Source organism: Neomonachus schauinslandi, chromosome X (genome assembly GCF_002201575.2).
Source record: "Neomonachus schauinslandi chromosome X, ASM220157v2, whole genome shotgun sequence".
NCBI lineage: Eukaryota > Metazoa > Chordata > Mammalia > Carnivora > Phocidae > Neomonachus > Neomonachus schauinslandi.
This window is the reverse complement of record NC_058419.1, coordinates 895127-918365: the sequence shown is the minus strand read 5'-3', so window position 1 is coordinate 918365 and position 23239 is coordinate 895127. Positions and strand designations below refer to the sequence as shown.

Genomic DNA, 23239 nt, shown 5'->3' with positions numbered 1-23239 from the left:
GGGTTGACAGGTGCTGCCATTTCCCTCTCCAGAGACTCGTGCAGGTGGAAACCCAGAGAGTTACGAGGTATTGGCATTTCAACACAGCAACGTTTTTATTGCTTTTGAGGGTCTCCCTAGAGCAGACATCATTCTATTGCACAGCCGCTTCATTTTGGCATTTTAGAAAGTTGAGGTTACAAATAGCTTCAAAGACACATGAGATGCCCAGTGTAATTAAAGGTGAAGGAGCACGGGCTTTAAAGAACAAGGGCCATTGCCTTTTCCTCTCTGTGTACCATCTTTGATTAGCAGTTGCATTTTGATAGTACTTTGGGCCTCAGATTTCCAGAGATCCTTCTGAAACCCTGATCAGTGGGGCTCCATCTATCAGGAAAATCGGAGCCCAGCCAAGGAACTTGAACAAGACTGACACCCACTGGCCTAATTAGGATAGATGCAGAGCACTGGAAGCTGACAAACTAGGTGGAGTGTCCCTGTTTGTCTTAAAGCAAGGAGAATGGAATTCAAACTGCTAGAGAAAGGTGTAGAGTAGCTGCCCCTTTTCTGCAAGCTTAGTAAACCCAGGAGACAGGCACCCACTGTGGAGAACTGCACGCCTGGTCAAAGGCTTCTTGCAGTTTCTTAAGGGTTTCGTCAATGCCATTATTGACCAGTGAGAGGTCAAAGTAGTGTGCGTACTGGCTGCGGATGGCTTCGGAGTCCTTTTGCAGCTGCTGCAGGGCTTCCGTCTGCAAAGAAAAGAGAAGCGTGGATGAGGCAGGCCCCACAGCACGGCAGCCCAAGAGGTCAGTGATGGGCTTTAAGTGGACCCTGATTGTGGTGACCACTGCCTGGCTCAGAGTCACCTGCTTAAAAGACTCCAGCCCTGAAGACCTTCCTTGAGAATGTTTAATAAGTTGGGTGTAGAGAGAGACTCGAGCACCGCAATTCTAGAAGGATCTCAAACTAACCCTGATGATAAATCATCAGAGCTCAGAAGACCAACAGCTCCGTCGCTGTGGCATGGACGTGAGCAGCATCTCCCCACAGCTGCAATCCTGGGACGGGTCTGAGGTTGATTTACAATCCCAGGCCTCCTTCTAGAATCCCAAACAAGTGGCTATGAAAAGACTGATTACTCCGTAAAAGTAAAAATGTTTGCACAGCAATAAGTGCCCAAAGACATGCCAAACTTGGAAAAAGATGTTTACAACTGATGTCACAAAGGGCTAATTACCCGAATACAGAGCTCCTAGAAAGCAGTAAGAAAAAGGCCAAGAACCCAAGAGAAAAATAAGCTAAGGACAGGACCAGGCAGTTTGCAGAAAAGATACAAGTAGTCCTCAATAGTCTGATAAGACACGCAGCCACTTAACAGTAAGAAAAGTACAGCAAGACTATATTTTTCTAGTAGATTGGTCAACAAATGAAACTTTGGATAACATGCTCCTGGCACAGGGAAACAAGCAATCCCCCAGGGAACTCTCCATTCCCACCGCAAGCATCCTGGGACCTGGCAGTCCTGCCTCCTGGGGTTTCTCCTACAGATCGAGCTGCACATACGTGAAACGCCACGTGCACAGGCCACGGAGTGCAGCCGTGTCTGTGACGGTCGGAAGGAAACCACCCTGCCGGTGTGCACAGTGGAGGCCGCGCAGCAACTTCTCTGTTGCATTTGGTGAAAGCAGGTGCAGGAACTCGGGTGGTGAGTGGGGAGCGGCTTTTCAGTGTATCCCTGGTCCCCTAGCTCTTCCCCTCTCCCCACAGCCACACCACACCCCTGGCGGTGGGTGTGGTGGGTTCAGTGCCGCCTCTGTCCTTCCCACTTGAGCCCACGTCGCAGCAGTGTCAGGATCTGCCAAATTGCCCATCTCTGCCACTGGACCCCAAGCACTTCTGGAACTATGACGGTCTCTGATTTATTTTGTCCCCGTTACCTAGTGGTTTAATAAATGTCTGCTGAGTAAATCAAATGTGCCCATGCCCTTTGGCTTCTTGGCCTTGCAGGAAGAAGGACAGCAGTAGCCAGGAGGCTCATGGGAGATACGGGCACAAGCTGAGCTCTGGACTGATGTCCCAGTCCGGGCAAACCTGGAGAATGAACCTCCACGCACCCTGTGTAACCCCGTCCTTCCCACCTGAGCGCCCTGGTCAGTAGGTGCGATGAACACAATGAAAGGTGACAGTTCGGCCGTGCGGACAATCTTCAGGGTCTAGAGAAAGAGAAAGGGGAGGAAGGAAGAAAAGAACCAGAGTCAGCTATCATGATGGCTTCCTTCTAATACATATCTTTGAGCATCACCAAGCCCAGTATCATTTCCATCACTTCTGGTACAACTATTATGGTTTTAGGTGACCCCAGTGAAACTACGTGAACCAAACCTCATCCATGCCTGCCTTGTCAGGCCTACCCACCTGGGGCTCAATGTCAAGGATGGCAATCTTGTCCTGCTCATGAATCTGGTGCACGGTTTCAAATTTGGTGCCAAACATATTGCCCTGGTAGCTGCCAAACTCCAGGAATTCATTGGCAGAGATGTTCCTGGTCATCTCTTCGGTGGAGATGAAGTGGTACTCCTTCCCGTCTTCCTCACTCTTCTTGGGTGGCCGTGTTGTATCTGCACAAGAACCCAAATCCCTGACGAAACTGGGGGTCCTCACCATCTCCTAGGGGCTTGGCCCATGGTATCTGTATGTAAATCCCAGCTGCCTTTGGTGCAGAGAGTTTAATAGGGGGGTTTCTCCCACAGGATCCCGAAGGGCTGACAATAGATGATGCAGAGCAGGAAATGCCCTGTCCATCCAGAATGTGTTTAACTTTCAAGAGGCAAAGCCCAACGTAGAAAATTCCTATCCCTTTCCCTATATGAAGTTACATCTCTTAAATCACCAACCCCAGGAATTAGAGCTCAGAATTGGAGAAATGACAGCTGATTATATATATATTTCAAAGATTTGATTTGTTAGAGCACAAGCAGGGAGAGTGGCAGGCAGAGGGAGAGGGAGAAGCAGGCTCCCCTATGAGCAAGGAAGCTGACAGAGCTCCATCCCAGGACCCTGGGATCATGACCCGAGTCGAAGGCAGATGCCCAACTGACTGAGCCACCCAGGCACCCCTGATTATATTTTTTAAACAGATCTATGGGCTATGGTTTGGATTTCTTGAAAGCATATGTAAAATTTCCTTTTTATAGCTTAGAAGAGTACTCTGGTTTGGTTTAAACTCATTTTGTTAAATGTTGGAATATTCTTAAGTCACAACATTTACTATCATTCATATAAACTGTCCTCTAAAATGTGCTCCAAAAAATAAATAAATAAAAAATAAAACGTGCTCCAGAAATCACAGCTTGAAACATAACCCCTCACACTCCTCCCCAGTGGACCTCTCCTGCATCCCATGTTTATCGAGCCCCCTATCCCCTTGTCTTGTGCATCCTCTGCTTGTCTCTCAATCCACAACTGCACATGCCTCTCTCTCTTCCCATCTTACAAAACAACAACTCTTCTTTAGTGGCTATTTCTACTTTCGAATTTCCCTACTCATTCCTCAACCCAGGGCCATCTGCTTTCTGCCCCTAGTTGGGTGTCACTTACCCCTAAAGGCAAAATGTAGAAGCAAGGAGTAAAAAAATACTAATACAAGATTCAGAATCCAGTTTTCTACTTTGATAAGCAGGATCTCTTCCTGGGAATATACACAATCATACTATGCAGATTCACTTCTGGGAATGTAGTCATCTGATTCCCTACCTGGCCACTGGCCTGATTGTTCTATTGAGAAGAATCCTACTGCCGAGACTGTGCCTTTCCTGAGCGCTGCTTTGATTCAGAAGACATTTCAGGAAAATTAGAGGCAGCAATAGTGGATAGCTAAGGAAATTACAGTATAGCCACTCAACGGGCTGAGATTTAGGCACATGAGAAAATATAAAGATGAAAAAAGTAAATTTTTAAAGATTTTATTTGTAAGTAACATCTCCACCCAACGTAGGGCTTGAATCCCCAACCCAAAGATCAGGAGTTGTACGCTCCACCAACTGAGCCAGCCAGGCGCCCCGGTCATATATGTTTTCAATAATATTACTTGCTTGCTTATTTAAAGCAGGATAAAAGTATTTTCAACTGCTTCTGTTATGCAGGCATACAACACAGAGAAGAATAGCAACATAGTTAGCTGGAGCGATTATATGTACACATTTGCATCTTTCCAAATTCTGTTTTGTTTTTATAATCAAACATTTCAAATAAAGTCACACATAGAAAAGACCACTTTGGTATCTCAGAGTGGTGCTCCCACCTGTCCTCCAAGGACTGCAGAGGTACTTACATGGGGCAGGGTATGCGAACTTGTCCGGGTTCTGGCTGAGTAGGGCATTCTTAATGTGGCTGCGACCCACCCCACTGGCTCCTGGGGAGGGAGAAAAGACAGAAACCAGGTTGCTATTATTCTCATGAAGGCTTCCATTTCTTTCCCCAAAGACAAAGGTGGGGATACGTTTAGAAATGGGACGTGGGTGAGAGTGAGTGAGCAGGTGTGGCTTCCAGACTGGGGTCAGGGAGTGGCCAAGGCCCCTACTGGGAGACAAGGCTCCAAGGGCTAAGGGTCAGGACTCAGAACATAACTGTTGTTTCCAAAGAGGAGCCAGCTGACACATGGGTTTTCTATTTCTTTTCTAAAGAGATTTGCTTTACTGAGCTCTCCAAAATTAATGGAACTGATCTATTTTTTCAATATATATTTTTTTAAGATTTTACTTATTTGACAGAGACACAGAGAGAGAGGGAACACAAGCAGGGGGAGTAGGAGAGGGAGAAGCAGGCTTCCTGCTGAGCAGGGAGCCCGATGCGGGGCTCGATTCCAGGACCCTGGGATCATGACCTCAGCCGAAGGGAGATGCTTCACCCACTGAGCCACCCAGGTGTCCCAGTGGAATTGAATTTAAAGCAGTGTTTTTACTGGAAATTTCTCCGGGACCCTAATAATTTCCTCTAAGCAACTAATGTTTTAACTCTAAAGACGGGGTGGTGAGCTGCCCACCTAAAATAACTAGTTGCTGAAAAACTTGTAAGGTTTAGTTGCATTTGTAAGGTAAATCCAGATGGAACACCTGTAAGGATTCAGAGAACCCCAGAGACTGTCCTCACTGCGTTTTTTTTTTTTTTTTTTTTGAGGCAGGGAGGGAGAGGGGGCATCATACGCTGCGGGCAGGACCGTAAGGAGGGAGCTGTACTCTAACTAGCAAAGCAACATGGGGAGGGGGGCGGGCACCAAGAAGTTACCGATCAGCACCAGGGTCTTCCTCTTGAATGCAGGGAGCCGAACAACTTCCTCATAGGAAACAACATCCAACTGGTCAAAAACTAGGGACAAAGAAAACCAAGCCATGTTCATTTCCACAGCTAGGAAGAACGTGGTCCAGGTGGTGAGGCGGGAAAGAGCCGAAAGTCTGTCAGCCTGGCGTGAAGGCAGCTGAGGCTGGGGAGAAAGGACTTGGGCCTGGAGTCACTGAAGTGACGTGATCGTATTTTGGTTTCAGAAGACGAACTCTGGTAGACGAAAGGCTACAGGGGCTGGGATGGAAGCAGTGAGACCCTTAACTGCCCCACCACTCTTTTCAGCCAACCAGACTTCATCTAACCTTACCAGAGGATGATAGGGGCTGGGACACTGTCCGGCACGACCACAGTCGCCAGTGACGGAATGATGGACAGGGCGTCCCGAGTACACCACTTCTGGACCATGGATGCCTTTCCTTTGGGTCTATTTCTTGCTTTTCCCAGCCTCCTCCATCTGAACTCATCATGACTCTGTCAGTGAATTCCTTGGACTCACATTCTTTCTAATTTTCTGGACCCCATATTCTCCTTTTTCCTCTCTCTTCTCCATAGTTTCAGTAACATCACGCTGCCCTGCACTCCAGTCCCCCCTGGGGAGGGTGAGCTGAATGGGAGATTATTCAGCTGTTACCTACAGTCTGCTTGAATCCATTTATAATTTTAGTATATTATATTACCTACCACAGTAGGTAAAAAACAAAACCAAAATGAGTTCTCAGGAAAACATGCTGTTTTCTGGGGTTGCTCAGACCATGAGCTGGTCATGCTGAGAAAGGTCTGGAAGGCTGTTCGGTTGGTTACCTGAGGAGTGAGGATAATGAGCGGGTGTGAGCAGACCACTAGCTTTCCTTCACATGTACTGGGAAGATGAATGTTGTAATAAAAGAAAACCAGAAGAAATGGCATGCTTCCTGTGTAACGTATGGTCCACCATGCACGACACCATCTCCCTTTAGCTGCCAGGAGCCGGCAGAGAGGAAGCCCAGGAAGCTTACTTGAGCTGTGCTTGGCCAGATACTTGTCTTTGTATTTCTTCTTCTTCCCAAACGGACTGCAGCTGGGGGCTTCACTTGGAGCAGACTGAGCCACACTAGCCACTCGCCTGGCAGGAAAAGATGACCCAGAATGTCAGGGGAACCTCAGCGTAAAAGCCCCAGGGTCACCCTTCCCCTTCTCCACCAAACCTCCAGACCAGGGACACGTGGCTGGTTCAGTCGGTAGAGCCTGCGACTCTTGATCTCAGGGCTGTAAGTTCAAGCCCCACGGTAGGTGTAGAGATCACTTAATAATAAAATCTTGAAAAAAAAAAAAAAAGACAACTTCCAGACCAATCTGCTAAAAACTTTGTGCTATCCTTGACCCTCTCATCCTCACCCCTCTCAGTCCTCACTCTCACTCTGAGGCCCCTCCTTGGTCTCTCAGCCTGTCCCTCTCTCCCTCCCTACTTCCCCCATCTCTCTGTGTGTCTGTCTCTCTCGCAGCCTCTGTGTGGATCTCTCATTCTCTCTCCAGTCTCTGTGTCTCTCTCATATTCCCCCCTCAGTCTCTTGCTCTCTGTGTCTCTGCCAGGACCCCCTTAGCTGCCCTCTCTCCCTCCCACTCTCCCACCCCCACGCCCTTCTCTGTGAGCTCTGGGTCTGTGATGAGCAGGGTTTAGACGGGTATGGAGGAGACAACGGGCACACAAAGAAACAAGTGGAAGAAGCCCAGCTGGAATGGTCAGGCTGCACTGAGGGGAGGGGGTGTCACTTCCGCCTGGACACATTTCCAATGCCAGGTATTTGGAGGCCCACATAAGAACTCTCCAGAAAGGCAAGGGAGGCAACTGCACCGGGGGCGCCGTGAATGGTCTGCTGCCTTCACACACGTAAACCTCAGCCGACTCCGCACCCAACCCACACTCTGGTTCATTGGTTTTTGAACCTTTATGACCCTACTTCAGTAAAACAAACACATCACTGCAGCTTCATAAAACAATACCTTCTCTTAGATACATGAAATATATTCCAATACTTCTACCTGATGCCCTTGTTCAAAAGAAATCCTTGTTGCAACCCACTACACTGACTGCACACCTCATTAAGCTGCAGCCCTGTTTGAATACCGCCGTGCTACTGGGTCTTCCTCAGCCGTCTGCCCCCAATCCCGCAATGCTCTTCACAACGTGTTACCTGGGTCTTTCACCATTATCATGCAGGGTTGGCGCTATATTTCATTTGCTGCTCTAATTCCAAATTTGTTTTAAGATTTTATTTTTAAGTCATCTCTACCCCCAACGTGGGGCTCGAACTCACAACCCTGAGACCAAGAGTCATGTGCTCTACTGACTGAGCTGGCTGGATGCCCCTCATTTGTTCCTCTAATTGTAAGAGTTTCTTTCTTTCTTTTTTTTTTTTTAAAGATTTTTTATTGATTTATCTGAGAGAGAGCATGAGAGGGAGGAGGGTCAGAGGGAGAAGCAGACTCCCCGCCGAGCAGGGAGCCCGATGCGGGACTCGATCCCGGGACTCCAGGATCATGACCTGAGCCGAAGGCAGTCGCTTAACCAACTGAGCCACCCAGGCGCCCCTGTAAGAGTTTATTTCTATATGGCACTTCCCGTGGTTTGGTGCCACGTTTATAACTCCCACTGTGTCATCCCCAGAGATGAGGTCAACCAGAATTCAGGCTTAAATCTAAAAGGACCCCCTCCCTTGAGGCTGTACAGTGTCTTTACACTGGATTTATTTTGCAGGGGGAGGTCCGGCACTCCCAGGGCCAGGTACTGTAACCCAGCACTAAGTGAGCAATCCAACTCGGGCCGGATTTATTTTTTTCTACGTGCTGGGATTTTGCATCAAGGACACACATTTCACATTTGACTGTTTTCTGCGAGTCTCAGAAGCACTAGCCTGGGAGGCAGGAGACCAGGGAGGGCTCCGGTCCCCGTGCTGTCCCTTGCTCTGTAACCAAAGGGAAAGCATTTGAGCAAACAGAGACAAATGAAGAGCCCTTCACGCGGGCTCCTTTACCTGTAACGGCTTCCGAGCCTAGCCCATCGGCTCATTGTTGCCCCCTCAGCCATGATGCCAGGTAAGGCTGCAGGTTGGCTCGGTCGAGAAACAGAAACTACACATGAGGCGACAGGTTTTTGAAGCTAAGCAATCGTGTGTGTGGCAAACATGGGCCCCTCGCACTGGCGAATTTCACCCATACAAAAGTGGCTCACCATTCCTGCAGCTCAGGAGAAGGGATCAAGCCTGCTGACTCCTTGGAGGAACCTTCCACCCGCCCCTGCCACCAGTTACTGTCATCTTTGTTGATTATCTTGATGATGTCCCCAGTAACAAACTTCAGTCCCGCCTCCTTGCAAGGGATCAGATGGTCCTTTTTGGGATCATAGTCAAACTGTGCTCTCATGAACATCTGAAAAATAAGGCAAAGGTGCTGGTGTCGGGATTCAGGTCGAAAGTTCTGCTATAAGTAAATAGGCTCAGGATTGAGAAGTGACTGAAACTGGGGCTGGACCTGATCCCTCCAACATGTTCGTGGTTACTGGGGCTGATTGTCCATCTGTCTTGGAGAACAAAGGAGCTACTATCGGAAAGGCATGTTTCCTTGGGAAATCTTTTCACGGTATGTTAACTAAACAATATGAATGTGCCAAAGGTCTTAAAATGTGGATACCCCTTGTCTCCACGATCCCCTTCTTTGCACAAGTTGTCACTTACGATGCCTGGAAAAGTATGTTCACCACAGCATTATTTACAAGACAGAAATATTGGAATCAAGCTAATTTTCCAAGAATGAGGAATCAGTTAAGTATGCTCATTTGCTGAATACATCATTGCCAGGCCAACTATAAAAATCAATGTGTAGAAGATAGGTAGACATCCTAGAAATGTTTAAAAGGTTCTTTTTTTTTTTATTTTTTTAAGATTTTATTTATGTATTTGAGAGAGAGAGAGCGAGAGAGGGAACACAAGCAGGGGCAGTGGGAGAGGGAGAAGCAGGCTTCCCGCCGAGCAGGGAGCCCGATGCGGGGCTCGATCCCAGGAACCTGAGACCATGACCTGAGCTGAAGGCAGACGCTTAATGACTGAGCCACTCAGGCGCACCTGTTTAAAAGGTTCTAAGAAGATGTGGTGAACAACGTCACATGAATACACTTGACAAATCCCTTACGAAAAACACAATTTCCCAAAAGCGACACAAGAAATTGAAAATATGAGCACTCATATCTCCGCAAGAAAGTACTGAAAGCCGTTATGGAACACCGTCCTCCCCTGCTCCCAAACACACATGCACACATGCACACAGGCCCCACTGGCTTTGATGGCAAAGTTTTCCAAACGTAATTTGAAAAACTAAGGCTAGTCTCATACGGACACAGGACAAGATGCTTATCCAGAATACATAGAGAGCTCCTACAAATCAGTAAGAAAATGCCTTGAATGGGTACTTCATAAAGGAGGGCATCCAAATGGAGAAAAACATAAAAAAAAAAAAAAAAGGAGCTTACTCTAATTAGTCCTCGGAGAAACGCAAATCAAAACCACAATGGCCAAAATGAAGAAAAAGTACTGGTGAGGGTCTGGGGCAACTGGGCAAATGAACAAGAAGACATAATACTGAGTGAACGAAATGAGAAATAAAAGAATTCATGGTGTATGATTCAATTTACACCAATTTCAAAAAGGGGCAACACCTGTCTCTGATGTTAGAAGTTAGGGTTATGGTAACTGGAAACAGGTACAGGGGTTCTTAGCCATGTTCTGTCTCTGGAGCTGGGTGCTGGTTAAATGGGTAGGTTCAGTTTGTGAAAATCATTCTAGTTTTATACTTATGATTTGTGTATTTTGTAATATATACATACACCCACATATACCCAAACTTTCTCTCCTGTACCGATGATGAGCTGTCTGTGGACTGGGAATGGACCCATTTCTCTTTATATCACCTCCAGTTTCTAGTGAAGTGATGTGTACAAGGTAAAGTCTCAGTGAATTTTGAGTAAGTGCTCTTAAGACTCTTTCTTCCCTTTGGCTATTATTATTGGCTACTATTAATCACTGGGCTATTACTGTTTTAAAAAATAATTGCCAATTTGCTGGTGAAAAATGATACTGCACACATTTTATTTTGTGTTTCTTTGATGACTGGTAAAATTGGCTATTTTTTCATACGTTCGATGTCCAGTTGTATTTTTCCTCCTGTGAATTATCTCTTCATTTGCTTTGCCCATTTTCCTCTTAGAATAAAGAGATTACCCTTTCCTTTCACATTGGTTACAAACAAGCAACTCAGAAAGAAGGACTGCCTGGGGCGCCTGGGTGGCTCAGATGGTTAAGCGTCTGCCTTCGGCTCAGGTCATGATCCTAGGGTCCTGGGACCGAGTCCCTCATGGGGCTCCTTGCTCCTTGGGAGCCTGCTTCTGCCTGTTTGTAATGGATGTTGATTTAGTTCAGAGAGCACCAGGCAGCTACGCTCGTGATATACTGAGAACTTAAAACTAAAATCATGTCATTTCAATTGAATATCAAAGAACACAACAGAGAAAATGGTGTCACCTACCTGTAGTGCAGGAAGACGATTTTGCTGGTTGGGAATTACTTTTAATGAGATCATTCCTTTGGTTTCTTTCTATTAAAAAAGAAATTATAATGGATATATAATAGATGGATCTGGGGTTTCATAAAGTCTTATTTCCCCTCTCAAAGTCCCCAAAAAGTGTTTTTTTTCCCCCAACACCCATCTTTACTGCACACTTTGAAATTTTTAGGACAATTCCTCCTTCGATATCAAAGTCTCATGTGCCCCATAAACCAGTGTAACAACATGGAGATGCACAAAGAATAATGAAGAGAAAGCTAATAATTTTCCCTCCTCCCCACACTCAACCCTAAAAGGTCTCCATATGAACCTAAAGGAACCCTGGCACACATATACCCATACCTTTCTCGACACGAAGGAAAACATTTCCAAATATTTACACATATATCCATATTCATATGTATTTTTGTTTGCTTTTAACAAAAATGGGATTATACTCTATGGAACATGTTATTTATGTTCTACCATACTCCTCATTACTGGGCATGTCGACTGTTGCCAATTTTTTTTCACTATCATCTGCTGCAATAGACATCCTTTATTTTTTTTTAAAGATTTTATTTATTTATTTGCCAAAGAGAGAGTGCGCATGAGCAGGGTGACGGGCAGAGGGAGAATGGGACACCTGAATTATCTCTTCATTTGCTTTGCCCATTTTCCTCTTAGAATAAAGAGATTACCCTGCTCATTTGGTTGGGCACCTGCCTTCGGCTCAGGTCATGATCCCAGGGTCCTGGGATCAGCCTGCATGGGTCTCCCTGCTCAGTGGGGAGCCTTCTGCTTCCCCGGCTTGTCTCTGTCAAATAAATAAATAAAATCTTTTTTAAGAATTAAAAATAGAAGTATCATAGGATCCAGCAATTCTACCTTGGGGAAATGAAGTCCATACCCTGTAACTGGTTGATATATCTTTTAAGACTCTTCTACCTGTTCCTCCTCTTATGACAGTACCACTGTAGGGTTCTTTGCAGCTTCTATATCCTCACTGATTTTCTCGCTACTTGTTCTGTTGATTATTGAGAGAGAGACTGAAATCTTGGACTATAGTTGTGGATTTGTCTTTTTCTCCTTGCAGTTCTACCAGTTTTTGCTTCAAGTATTTTGAAGCTCTTTTATTAGGTACACGGATGTTTGGATTTTGGTTGTTTCAAAAGGCAGGGTAAATCTGGTCCCTGTTACTTCATGTAGCCAGAAGCAGAAGTCCAGCGGGGGCTTTGTTTTTTGTTTTTGTTTGTTTGTTTGTTTAGATACACTCTACAACCAATGTGGGGCTTGAACTCACTACCCCAAGATTAGTTGCATGCTTTTCAGACTGAGTCAGCCAGGCACCTCCCAAGGGCTTTTTTTTTTTTTTTTTAAAGATTTTATTTTTAAGTAATCTGCACACCCAAAGTGGGGCTTGAACTCACAACCCTGATATAGAGTCACATGCTCCACCCACTGAGCCAGCCAGGCACCCCACGAGGACTTTTGATTAAAGCAAATCCCAGGTCTATCGTTTAACAGCCATGTGGCCATGGGCAAGTTTCAAAACTCTCCAAGGTTCAGTCTCCTTATCTCTGTCTCAAGTGAAAAGCCACATTCTGGCCAACTGCCCCATATGGGGTTTTTTTCAGTTTTTTTTTTAAAGTAAGCTCTATGCCCAACGTGGGGCTCAAACTCACAACCCCGAGATCAAGAGTCACATGCTCTTCTGACTGAGCCCGCGGGGCGCCCCTCAACTTTTCATTTATAATATCCCATCCACTCTTCATAACAAATCTACGAATAGGGATTCCTATCTTCATTTTACAGATGACTTAGAGAAATTAATTCACCTGTTCAAAATCATGGCTAGAATGAAGTAGAGCAGGGTTTCAGAGCTGCCATTAAAGACCAACGCTTTCTGACACCCAGTCCAATGTTCTTTCTAGATAGATACTCTGGGTTATTCGCCTTATTTTAGAAATTTGCTAGATGAAAATAGAGAACTGTCATTGCTTGCACAGAATAAAGATTAGCAGTGGTAAGAGTCCCCTCAATGAGGTATAAAGACTTGACAGAAAAATGACATACACTGACACCAATGTGCATCCGCACTTCACAAAGATAATGGCATGGAAAATACCCACCATCGCCTTCTGCAGCTGATCTACTGAGTGATTAGTCACATTTGTGCCATTGATTTCTAGGATCTCATCCCCGACGTGAAGGGAGCCTACCACAAAATGATAAATCAGTCCACAAAGAATAAACATTAAAACAAGAGCTGTCAATAGAAATCAAGACACCACAGAAAAGAAAGCATGACCTAGAGCATGTTCATATTCCACGGGAGAAGGGAATGTACCAAGGCCAGCACTTGACAGTTTCGTTGACCAAGCAGAATAAAAGCACCACATCCATAGCAAGTGTAATGTTTCTTTGTTGTTTAGATAAACCCACAAATGCCACCTAATGGTACAGTTAATCAATGGTTAGATTCTATGTGAAAAGTAGTTACAAATATTTGTGCCACCCTAGATACAAAAAAAAGTCCCAACTAAACATAAAAGGGTAGGGCTCACAGCATGGAATGAATCAGGGGGGCAAATACAGGTCATCGTCAGCTACTAAAAACATGTCATATTTTAATGTTCTCTCACCCCAACTCCCGCCACAAACAGCTCTTACTAAATGATGCATCTGAAAATTGACGGCACCTTCACATTAAAAAGATACAACAGTTACCTGTAATTATTTGTTTAATGTGTATTTTCTCAGTTTAATTGTTAGCTCCAGGGAGTAGAGATGGTCTGTTTCCTTCACTGTAACATATTCAAAGTCTAATGCAGTGGGTTGCATATATCTAATTGCTCAAATATTAACTGGAAAAATATTGGTATAAATAGGTGTGTAAGAACGCTCAGAGGGAGAGAGCCAGTTATTAAGCCCCAGAAAATCTCTTGCCATATACACAAAAATGCTCCTGGGTTTAAGATTGTAAGCTTCCTGACCCTCACCACTGAATAGGAAGTAAATGAATAATCCCTGAGTGAAACACAACCTAGGAGCCCCCCAGAGTACCTTGTCTATGAATCATGCCACCATGAAGAATCCTTGCCACCGTACAGGACTGCTTTTCATTCAGCTTCAGAGTGATTCCCTGCAAATGAAGACAAAAGGCACAGTCAGCTGTATTTTCAGCTCTTTCTGCGGTTATCGTCTTTAGGATAATTTAAGGTGATTTCTTAGGAGAAAGATTTTTTCATCTGTACCTGGGTGGTACTCAACTAGAATGGGCGTCAAAGCTGCCGGAAGGAGAGACCTGAGGGAGGGATGAGAGCCAGGGACTCAAGGGGTCAGGAGTAAGCAGGAGGTTAGAATATGATAAGGGATTACCATGGGCTCTTCTGTGACCTTCTCGAACTGTATGAGTCGCACCTTCCGTACCTCCTGCCCTTTGGCCTGGGTAGGGCTACCGGGGGCAGCAGAACCATTGGTGTACATGTCCTCGGTCATGGCATTCACCTGGTGTGACACAGCCTGTCAGGTCAAAACAACAAAGCAATGAATAAGGGAGGCAGCAGAGGCCTGCCGTCAGTCTGTAACCGCAGTTCTAAAATCTAAAAGGCTCTGATGTGAGGCTATTTGTAAACGTTATTATCCAACTTCATAGACATGTTTATCCAGTTTGCTGCAGAAATATTAATGGGCTTGATATCCACGGTGCTGCACCAAGGGTTTCTGGTTAGGGGCCATGTACTTGTATGGTGCACGCACGCACACGCACGCGCGCACACACACAGTCTACAGGCAAGATCCAGGGTGGGATTCATTCAAGCATCTTGATGCTCTGCGTAAAGATGATTCAGGTTAGCATTAGCCTCTCACAAATTATGTCTTTCCTACAAGCAGGAAGAGAATTAGGCATTTAGGATTAGCCCCTGGCCCATGATGATAACAATAATACCACTGAACCCAAGTGGCACCCCTCCCACCACCCCAAGATGCTATCTGCACTGTGACCTTTCTCCCAACCTTGATGATGGCAAAGCCAGACAACTGGCACTCACGGTGGCATGGGCAGGAGGACAGACAACAGAACATAAAGTGCAGAGACAGCATCTACCACATCCGCGCCCTTCCCCAGAGATGCACCAAAAGATGTGGATAGTGATGTCATTGCAGCACTATTTTGTAAAAGAAAATACTATAAAACTTAATTTTTGGAACGATTCGAACATAATCTGAAGACCTCATGCTCCTTAACCCATAAATGCTTCCGTGTGTTTTCTGAGAACAAAAACTTTCTCAAAAACGAAAATTTAGCATTCATACAATACTGTATCTGGTCCTCAGTTTCTCTTCAAATTTTATCGAGTATCCCAATAATGTCCTTTAGAGCTATATATATATTCTTTCCCAGACCAGGATCCAGGATCATGCACTGCATTCAGTTTTCACATCTCTTTAGCCTCCCTTAATTTAGAAAAGCTCCTCAGCCCTTCTTTGTCTTTCATGACTTTGACATTTTTAAGAGGACAGGTCTGCTGTTTTGTAGACTCCCAATTGGGGTTTGTCCAATGTTTTCTCACAATTAGGCTGAGGTTGTACATTTTTGATAGGAATCCCATGGAAGTGGTGGTGTATCCTTCTCAGCCCAACAGTTTTCTTAAAAGCCCAAACCTGGAAGGACGTCAAAAGTCCGTCAACAGTATGATGAGTAAACTGGATACCACACACCAAGAGAGTCACTGGGCTGCTAGACCGCAACATGGATCAGTCTCTGCTCCTGAAGGGCTCCCTCTCAGTCTCCTTTGTTGCTTCTTCCTCATTTTTCTAGTCCGGTAATGTTGAAGTAGCCCAGAGCTTGCAGTAAGAGCTATCACAGTGGGGAAAGTCAAGTGGAAACCTCTGAATGTGTCCCCCACCCACCCCAGATAAAATAGTAAATCAAAAGCAATATGGCCAGCCACACCCGGTAGGGGGGGTGCCCTCAAAAACAATGGGGAAGGAAGATTTTCCCACCTGGGGATGCTATGAGTAGTGAGGAAGGGGAAGTGGGAATATCCCCAGTTGCGAAGGTGTCTATCTAGATCTAGATTCATTCATTCATTCATTCACTTCTTCCCAGCCAGTGGCCAAGGGCCTAGAGGGGAAAGGACTAGAAGATCACAGGGTAGAGGCCTGTGGACAGACGTGCATCTCATAAGATAGGGGGTGTGCCTTATGAAATAACATAAAATGATTTAAATTTTAATTTACTTAATCCTTTCTAAGAGGTCATTAGAAACTCTGAGAAGATGGTGAGGTTTGAAGGAGTGTTAGTTACTGGGTGGCCTCAAAAGAGGGAAGTGCTGAGAAAGAGATATATGTCACATGAGTCCTATAGAATTTGCTATGAAAATAGAATTGTATTGTATTTAGAAAATAGACTTGGGGTGCCTGGGAGTACAGAACTTCATATAACTTCAAGGCACTCTACAGGAAATGGTCTAATAATACAGTTACCATTGCATCTGTTTGGGGGTGTCCTGACGTAGCAAACCTTTTCAAAGAACTATACACCCACTGGGTTTGAGTCCCTGACTCTTTTAACTACGGCTGGGTAACTTTGGGCAACTTTCTTGATCTCTCTGGCAAAACGAGGATAGTAACAGACACTTAGACACTGCTGAAGAAAATGGGCAGCATTCAAAATTTGACGCATCCCTTCATTTTTAATTCATTTCTATACAGGCAAATGAAAACCTATTATTCCCAAAAGTGCTACAAAGCACAATGCTTTCTATTCTGGCAAGATAAAATTTGTCCTAAGTGACTGTGATTCAGGTTCAAGTTGGCAGCCTGTGTAAATGAAAGAAAGGGGGAAAGGGGGAAGGGAAACAGAAACCCACAAAAAAAGAAAACACGAGGAAGTCTTCAGGGATGACAGATATTAATAACTTTCTAGAAGATGGAAAGGAGATAGGGAAATGGTCATAGATCGAGCAGAGTTGGGACAGCAGAGCCGGGAACCTGCTCATAGTAGAATCAGCCATGGAAGACTGTGCCGTCCAGCAGACCACAACGGGCTGGGGCTCAGGAGTCCCTGCACAGAAAACGAAAGAAATGAGGCTTGAGGTGAAAATAGCTCCCCAAACGCTCCACTTTCAAGGCAGGAAGGAGGACCAGGCCAGTGGACATCTATTCATGTCTCCTCAGCCAGAGCTGCACAAAGGAGCTCAGAAAATAAGAACTGAGTTGGGCATCCTGCCATCCCAAACAAGGTCAGGGAGAAGTGGGTGGCTCAGTCGGTTAAATGTCTGCCTTCGGCTCAGGCCATGATCCCAGGGTCCTGGGATCGAGCCCCGCATTGGGCTCCCTGCTCCGCGGGAAGCCTGCTTCTCCCTCTGCTGCTCCCCCTGCTTGTGCTCTTTCTCTCTGTCACGCTTTCTTTCTCAAATAAATAAATAAAATCTTAAAAAAAAAAAATCAGGGAGAAATGGGATAAAGCTGTTGGGTCGGCAGTTATAATAATATAAAAACCATTTACTGACTTCCCCTTTTCAGAATCTACCTATAAACAAGATATGAAGCAGTCATAGTTGAAGAACACATTGTATATGTCAACACCATGACAGAAGTTGACAGGAGAAAGGAAATGAAGGGAAGGGGCCACTGATCTGGTCACCTTACAAAGTGGGGAGGCAAGACGTATTCTCTACAGTGAGTGGGATGCTACATGAATAATGGTATAATTTAAAGCAGAAATTGTAAATGGATAGCTCACAAGTCTGTTTTATTTTGACCACATACTTTAATTTAGTAAAACCCAGAAGATTCTAAGCTCTCTTTAGAAATTTCAGAAGACCTGGCACTGCTCACATGGCTGAGGGTGGCTGTGCCCTGCAGGTGGCCACGTGCTCTCCAGCTCACTTCCTACTCCTGCTGATTCCCCTGTACCTGAGATGTTATTTAACGTGCTATAGCCCTTCTGGGTTCAGCCTCAGGGTCCGGGCGGGGGCGGGTCCAGATAAATAGATGTTATTTTTCTTACACACAACTGGCTTCATGCACCTGATCCATCTGGGCTACGTTAAACGTACCTCTGGATGACTTTTAAAAAAAACCATGTATGTTATAAAAGGCACACGCCCTTGAATAGCCGAAAAATTTTGAAAAGGAAGAAAGTACGAGGAATCAGTCTACACACCTGCACAACTTATATAGTTGCAAGTAATAAAGACTGTGTGGTATAGACAGAATAGAGAACCCAGAGATAGACCCACACAGATACGCCCAGGTGATTTTGACAAAGGTGTAAAAACAATTCGATGGAGGAAGGGTAGTCGTTTCAATAAATGGCGCTACACCAAAACTCCACCGACCTAAACCTCACACCTTTACAATGGGTCATGGACCTACATGTAAAGTGTAAAACTCTTAACACTTTTTAGAAAAACAACATCGCAGACAGTCATCGGGATTTAGGGCTAAACAATGAGTTCTTATACCCGACACCAAATGCAGGATCCATAAGGGGAAAAGTTGATAATTTGGACCTCTTAAAAATTAAAAACTTCTGCTCAGTGAAAGCCTGTGTGAGGAGGATGAAAAGACAAACTACAGAATGAGAGGAAACATTTACAAATCAAACACCCAACAAAAGACTAGAATCTAGAATATATAAAGAATGCTCAGGACGCCTGGTTGGCTCAGTGTCAGTTAGATGAAAATCAATAAAACAACAATAGTAATAATAATTACAACCACAGGGGCGCCTGGGTGGCTCCGTCGTTAAGCGTCTGCCTTCGGCTCGGGTCATGATCCCAGGGTCCTGGGATCCAGCCCCACGTCGGGCTCCCTGCTCCACGGGAAGCCTGCTTCTCCCTCTCCCACTCCCCCTGCTTGTGTTCCCTCTCTCACTGTGTCTCTCTCTGTCAAATAAATAAAATCTTTAGAAAAAAAAAAAAAGATTCTCTCTCTCTCTCTCAGATAAATAAATACAATCTTAAAAAATAAGAAAAAAGAATGCTCAATGCTCAACACTAAAAACCATCTAATTCTATACCTGAAACTAACAGTACACTGTATGTTAACTGGAATTTAAATAGAAAACTTGAAGAAAAGAAAAGCTATAGAGAACGCACTGATGGTTCCCCCAGGGGAAGTGGGTGGGGGATGGGTGAACTAGGTGATGGGGATGAAGGTGATGAGCACCAGGTGATGTATGGAAGGGTTCAATCACTACACTGTATACCTGAAACTAATATTACACTGTATGTTAACTAATTGGAATTAAATAAAAACTTAAAAAAAATAAAAACCATCTAATTTAAAAATGGGCAAAAGACCAGGATCCTGTGGGTGGCTCAGTGGGTTGGGCATTGGGCTCTTGATTTTGGCTCAGGTCATAATTTCGGGGTCCTGGGATCAGCCCACATAGGGTTCCGAGCTGGAGGTGGAGCCTGCTTGGGATTCTCTCTCTCCCTCTGCCCAACCCAACTCGCATACGCCTGCTCACTCTCTCTCAAATGTATAAGTAAATCTTTTTAAAAAATAGGCAAAAGACCGGAACAGGTATCACTGAAGAGGATAAGGAAGGAAGGACGGCCATCAGGGAGAAATGCAAACTATAACCACAATGAGATCCCACCACACGCCTATCATAATAGCGAAGATAAAAGCAATGACAACACTAAATGCAGGTGAGGATGCGAAGAAACTGAATCTCTCATCCTTCCTGGGGGAATGTCAAATGGCATGGCCATTTGGGAAGAGAGTTAGGTACTTTCTACGATTTTATGAGAGACAGACAGGCAAAGGCAGAGGGAGAAGCCGCCTCTCTGCTCCACCAGGAGCCTGCTTCTCCCTCTGCCCTTCCCCTCCCTCTGTTTGTGCTCTCTCTCTCTCTCTCTCCTTCTCTCTGACAAAGAAGTAAATAAAGTCTTTTAAAAAACAACAAGTATCTTACAGCCCAGCAACAGGACCCAGCCCAGCAACAGCACCCTGAGAGAAATGTTCACACAAAACTTCTATGTGGAGGTTCATAACAACTTAATCCCAATAGCTAAAGCTTGGAAACAACCAGAATGGCTATAAAGTTATTGGTGATCAGTTGAACAGATGAAGTCACTTCTCAGCAATAAAAAGGGTACTTGGGATGGATCTCAAAGGCATATTATGAATCCATTTATATCACATTTTTGAGATCACAAAATTATAGAAAGGGAGAACAGATTAGTGGTCGCCAAGGAGACATGTGACTGTACCTTGACTGGCGTGGCGGTCATACACATGCACACATGACAAAATGGCACAGAACTACACTCACACTTTGTACCAATGTCGATTCCATGGTTCTGATACTGTACTATTATTGAACTCCTAGTAGACAGAATTGAACTTATTTGCACAAAATAACTAGCAAAATGGCCGGCAAGTAGCACTTGTTTGCAACCCAACAACTATAACCAAGAGAGCTTGGTACCAAAGAATGGCTACTGACAAGACATCCTTGAGAGCTATGCGGTGTACAGGATTGGTTTTCAGGAAAGTAAGAGGCCACGACACACAGTGTCCAAACAGTTCTTCAAAGTATGGCCCACGGTGACCCGGGACCATGTGGTTAATACTCTTCAAAGCGAAGTAGCTCCTGCCACATTACATATTTCAAGTGAGTAGACTCAAGAAAACCAGAGGAAAAAGAATGTCACGTTGGAAGGAAGACTTCCTCTTCTCAAATTCACCATCTGTGCTAATCTGTCACTGTCTGTGACTGCTGCAAAAAAATGATGAGCTCAAGGGTCAAATTTCTGGCCTCAGAGTATGAAATAAAACCCAGGACTCTCCTTGACCCTCATTTATGAATTGTGGGGCCGGAAAAGCTGAAAACTCAACTCAGGAATGAATTCTATAGGTTTATCAACTACCATTTATGTGCGTTGCTAACCACAGGGGGCCATAAAGTCAGGAAACATGGCTCATATTATTTTATCATGTGCTGTAACGTACTGTCAATAAAGTGTTTATGATGATTCACCTGTGTTTCCAGACTCAGTGGGAACCTGCATACTGTTCTAAACAGTGACAGATTAGAAAGTCTTAGTCCACAGAATATGGACTGACCTTTGAAATGGAAAGAAGCCTACATGATAGTGTACCTAGAACAGGCAGATAAACCGGCACACTTACCTCATATTCTTCTTATTCAGCTTTATTGCAAAGATTGTTTTTAACATGTCAGCCTTTAAATTAAGGACTCAGCAAAGCTTACCAGAGGCAGAACACATTCCAGTCAGAAAAGTTCAAGAGCTGCTATCCCAAAGGTTGGTCTTTCAAATGTGCTTACCCATCAAGATGCTCTTTGCGATGACTAAGAGTCACTATTACACTCACCCAGAAGTTGTGAACGATGACTAAGATAAACGGAAGTCTTCAATGTGCTAACTAAAGAACCGACGTGTGACAGTAAGGCTTCTAAAATCAAACCACAATGTTCTCCACTGCAAATTTGTCCTTGAGCAACCCTGTCTTCCTGTATGTCTTAAGTGAAACTTCCCTAGACGACTCTTCAATCTCACCTCACAGCAAGTTCCTCCAAGCAGCCCCTGTATCTCACCACAGACAACTGTGGGAACAAGGATATACAGACATAAACTTCCACTTGATGTCTCTGTACACACCCTAAAGGTGAGTCCTTAATTCAATCTGTGGGTCTGTGACCACATGAAGTGCAGGACATCTTCACATAGTTAAGTCATGCTGTCTGCCCTTTGGCAGCTCATTACTATAAGGGGAAGTCATTCATTCATGCAACGTAAATGATAAATGGAAAAGAAAGCCTCCATCAAGTTTAAGGTTGTCTTAGAGTGTAAGCACTCAAAGGACACAAAACACGGTTTTCAGCTTTCTTCAAAACTAGCAAATGGAGCTTCACAAAGGCGGTCTGTTCTTCAGTGGGAGGCCAAGACAAGCACTGGGATCCAGACACGAGTTTTGCCCCATGAAGTCGCATCCCAGTCTTCAAGCTACATAAGTGGCCCACACTGAACCTAGGAGGAAGGGGAAGGTGTTGTTGGCCTTCCACTCGGGATACTTAACTTGCCCATCTTTTGACCTACTGCGTACCAGACACTTGTCCTGGCCCCCTGATCTGCCCTAACTTGTCTTGTTTCCACAGCTGAGAGATAGAGATTTGATTGTTTCTTCTGTTCGCTTTGTCTCCTTGAGCTGGAACGTAAGTCCCACACGGGCACCCACACCAGGAGCTTGCTCCACATTCACTGATGACATGAATGACTCGCGAGGCACGTGCTGCTGTTTCCTGAGTCATTACTGCCACGTGACTGCCAAGTGACACAAAGCAATGCTGAACAAGTAATAAAGGCAAAAGCCCCAGAGTTTGCTTCCAACTGAAAGCTCGCCGCCCTCATCTCCTGGTGGGCGGGGGGAGTGGCTCTGGGTAGGGGTGACCGCTCACCCCTCAGCTCACCGGCCGCAGAAACTGGGGAGCAACCCCCTCACCCCGCCCCACGCCTCCAGCCTTTGGTCTGCAGCCCTTTGGCTGTTAACTACCGGAACTGCTGGACTGGGAGGAAACATCTGCCGCAGGGTTCAAAGGAAGCTGGGACTTAAAAAGAGATGAAAACAAACTTGGCGGGGCTGGGGGCGGGGTGGGCGGGGGTGCGGGTGAATAAAACAGCGCAACTAAAGCTGGCTTTTTCATCCGAACAATCGCATTAAGAATGAGTGACAGCGAATGCAGGCAAGAACAAACATTTGTTCAGCCTACTGTTAGGCTCTCGGCCAACTGTTTCCATGCGGAGACTTAGGAGAAGGCCAGGCCAAGAAGCCAAGCCATCCTCAGATGGCAGACTGTGGGAGCAGCCCCCCATCAGCCTGGGCAAGATCTACTCCACTTTGGGGAAAAAAGAGAAACTGAGAAAACCAAGAGTACTCTAAGGTATTATTAGAAAGAGATTAGCACTTTTACCACAAATGACAAGAGCTGGGGAGAGGAAAGCCAAGGAGCCAGAAGTTTCTGGCGAGAACTATCTTAAAATCATACATTAACTAGGTGCACTGTTTCTCAGGCACTAAATCCATTTGAGAACACATACATCAATCAATCCAAAGGTCAAGTCTCTAAAGATCCTTTTCCAATGCACTTTATCTACCCAGTGTACTAGGTACAGAGCCAAAACCTACATATGTATGTATGCATGTATATTTCTTGATATGAAGGAAAAGGAAAAAGTGAAGCATCAGAAAAGAAACTTCTGGTTCCCAGGGCGCCTGGGTGGCTCAGTCAGTGAAGCATCTGCCTTCGGCTCAGGTCATGATCCCAGGGTCCTGGGATCGAGCCCCGCATCGGGCTCCC

The 23239-nt window shown here is 45.1% G+C and overlaps 1 protein-coding gene across 4 annotated transcripts in view; it reads right to left on the bottom strand.

The window, feature by feature from the left end:
- Nucleotides 1-40: 40 nt before the first annotated feature.
- Nucleotides 41-23239, bottom strand: part of MPP1 (MAGUK p55 scaffold protein 1) — a 27961-nt gene continuing 4762 nt past the window's right edge. The window contains exons 1-12 of one of the 4 annotated variants that reach the window (XM_021682808.1): nucleotides 21134-21189; nucleotides 14275-14418; nucleotides 13960-14038; nucleotides 13026-13111; nucleotides 10876-10944; nucleotides 8531-8727; nucleotides 6318-6424; nucleotides 5266-5346; nucleotides 4313-4393; nucleotides 2398-2600; nucleotides 2121-2195; nucleotides 41-731 (exon numbers count right to left, since the gene is read on the bottom strand). In XM_021682808.1, coding sequence (XP_021538483.1) covers nucleotides 555-731; nucleotides 2121-2195; nucleotides 2398-2600; nucleotides 4313-4393; nucleotides 5266-5346; nucleotides 6318-6424; nucleotides 8531-8727; nucleotides 10876-10944; nucleotides 13026-13111; nucleotides 13960-14038; nucleotides 14275-14394 — 1275 coding nt within the window. In that variant the 5' untranslated portion in view covers nucleotides 14395-14418; nucleotides 21134-21189 and the 3' untranslated portion in view covers nucleotides 41-554. Of the gene's footprint in view, nucleotides 732-2120; nucleotides 2196-2397; nucleotides 2601-4312; nucleotides 4394-5265; nucleotides 5347-6317; nucleotides 6425-8530; nucleotides 8728-10875; nucleotides 10945-13025; nucleotides 13112-13959; nucleotides 14039-14274; nucleotides 14419-21133; nucleotides 21190-23239 lie in introns of those variants that run through there. The other 3 variants (XM_021682799.1, XM_044911579.1, XM_044911578.1) reach the window with 3 other exon arrangements.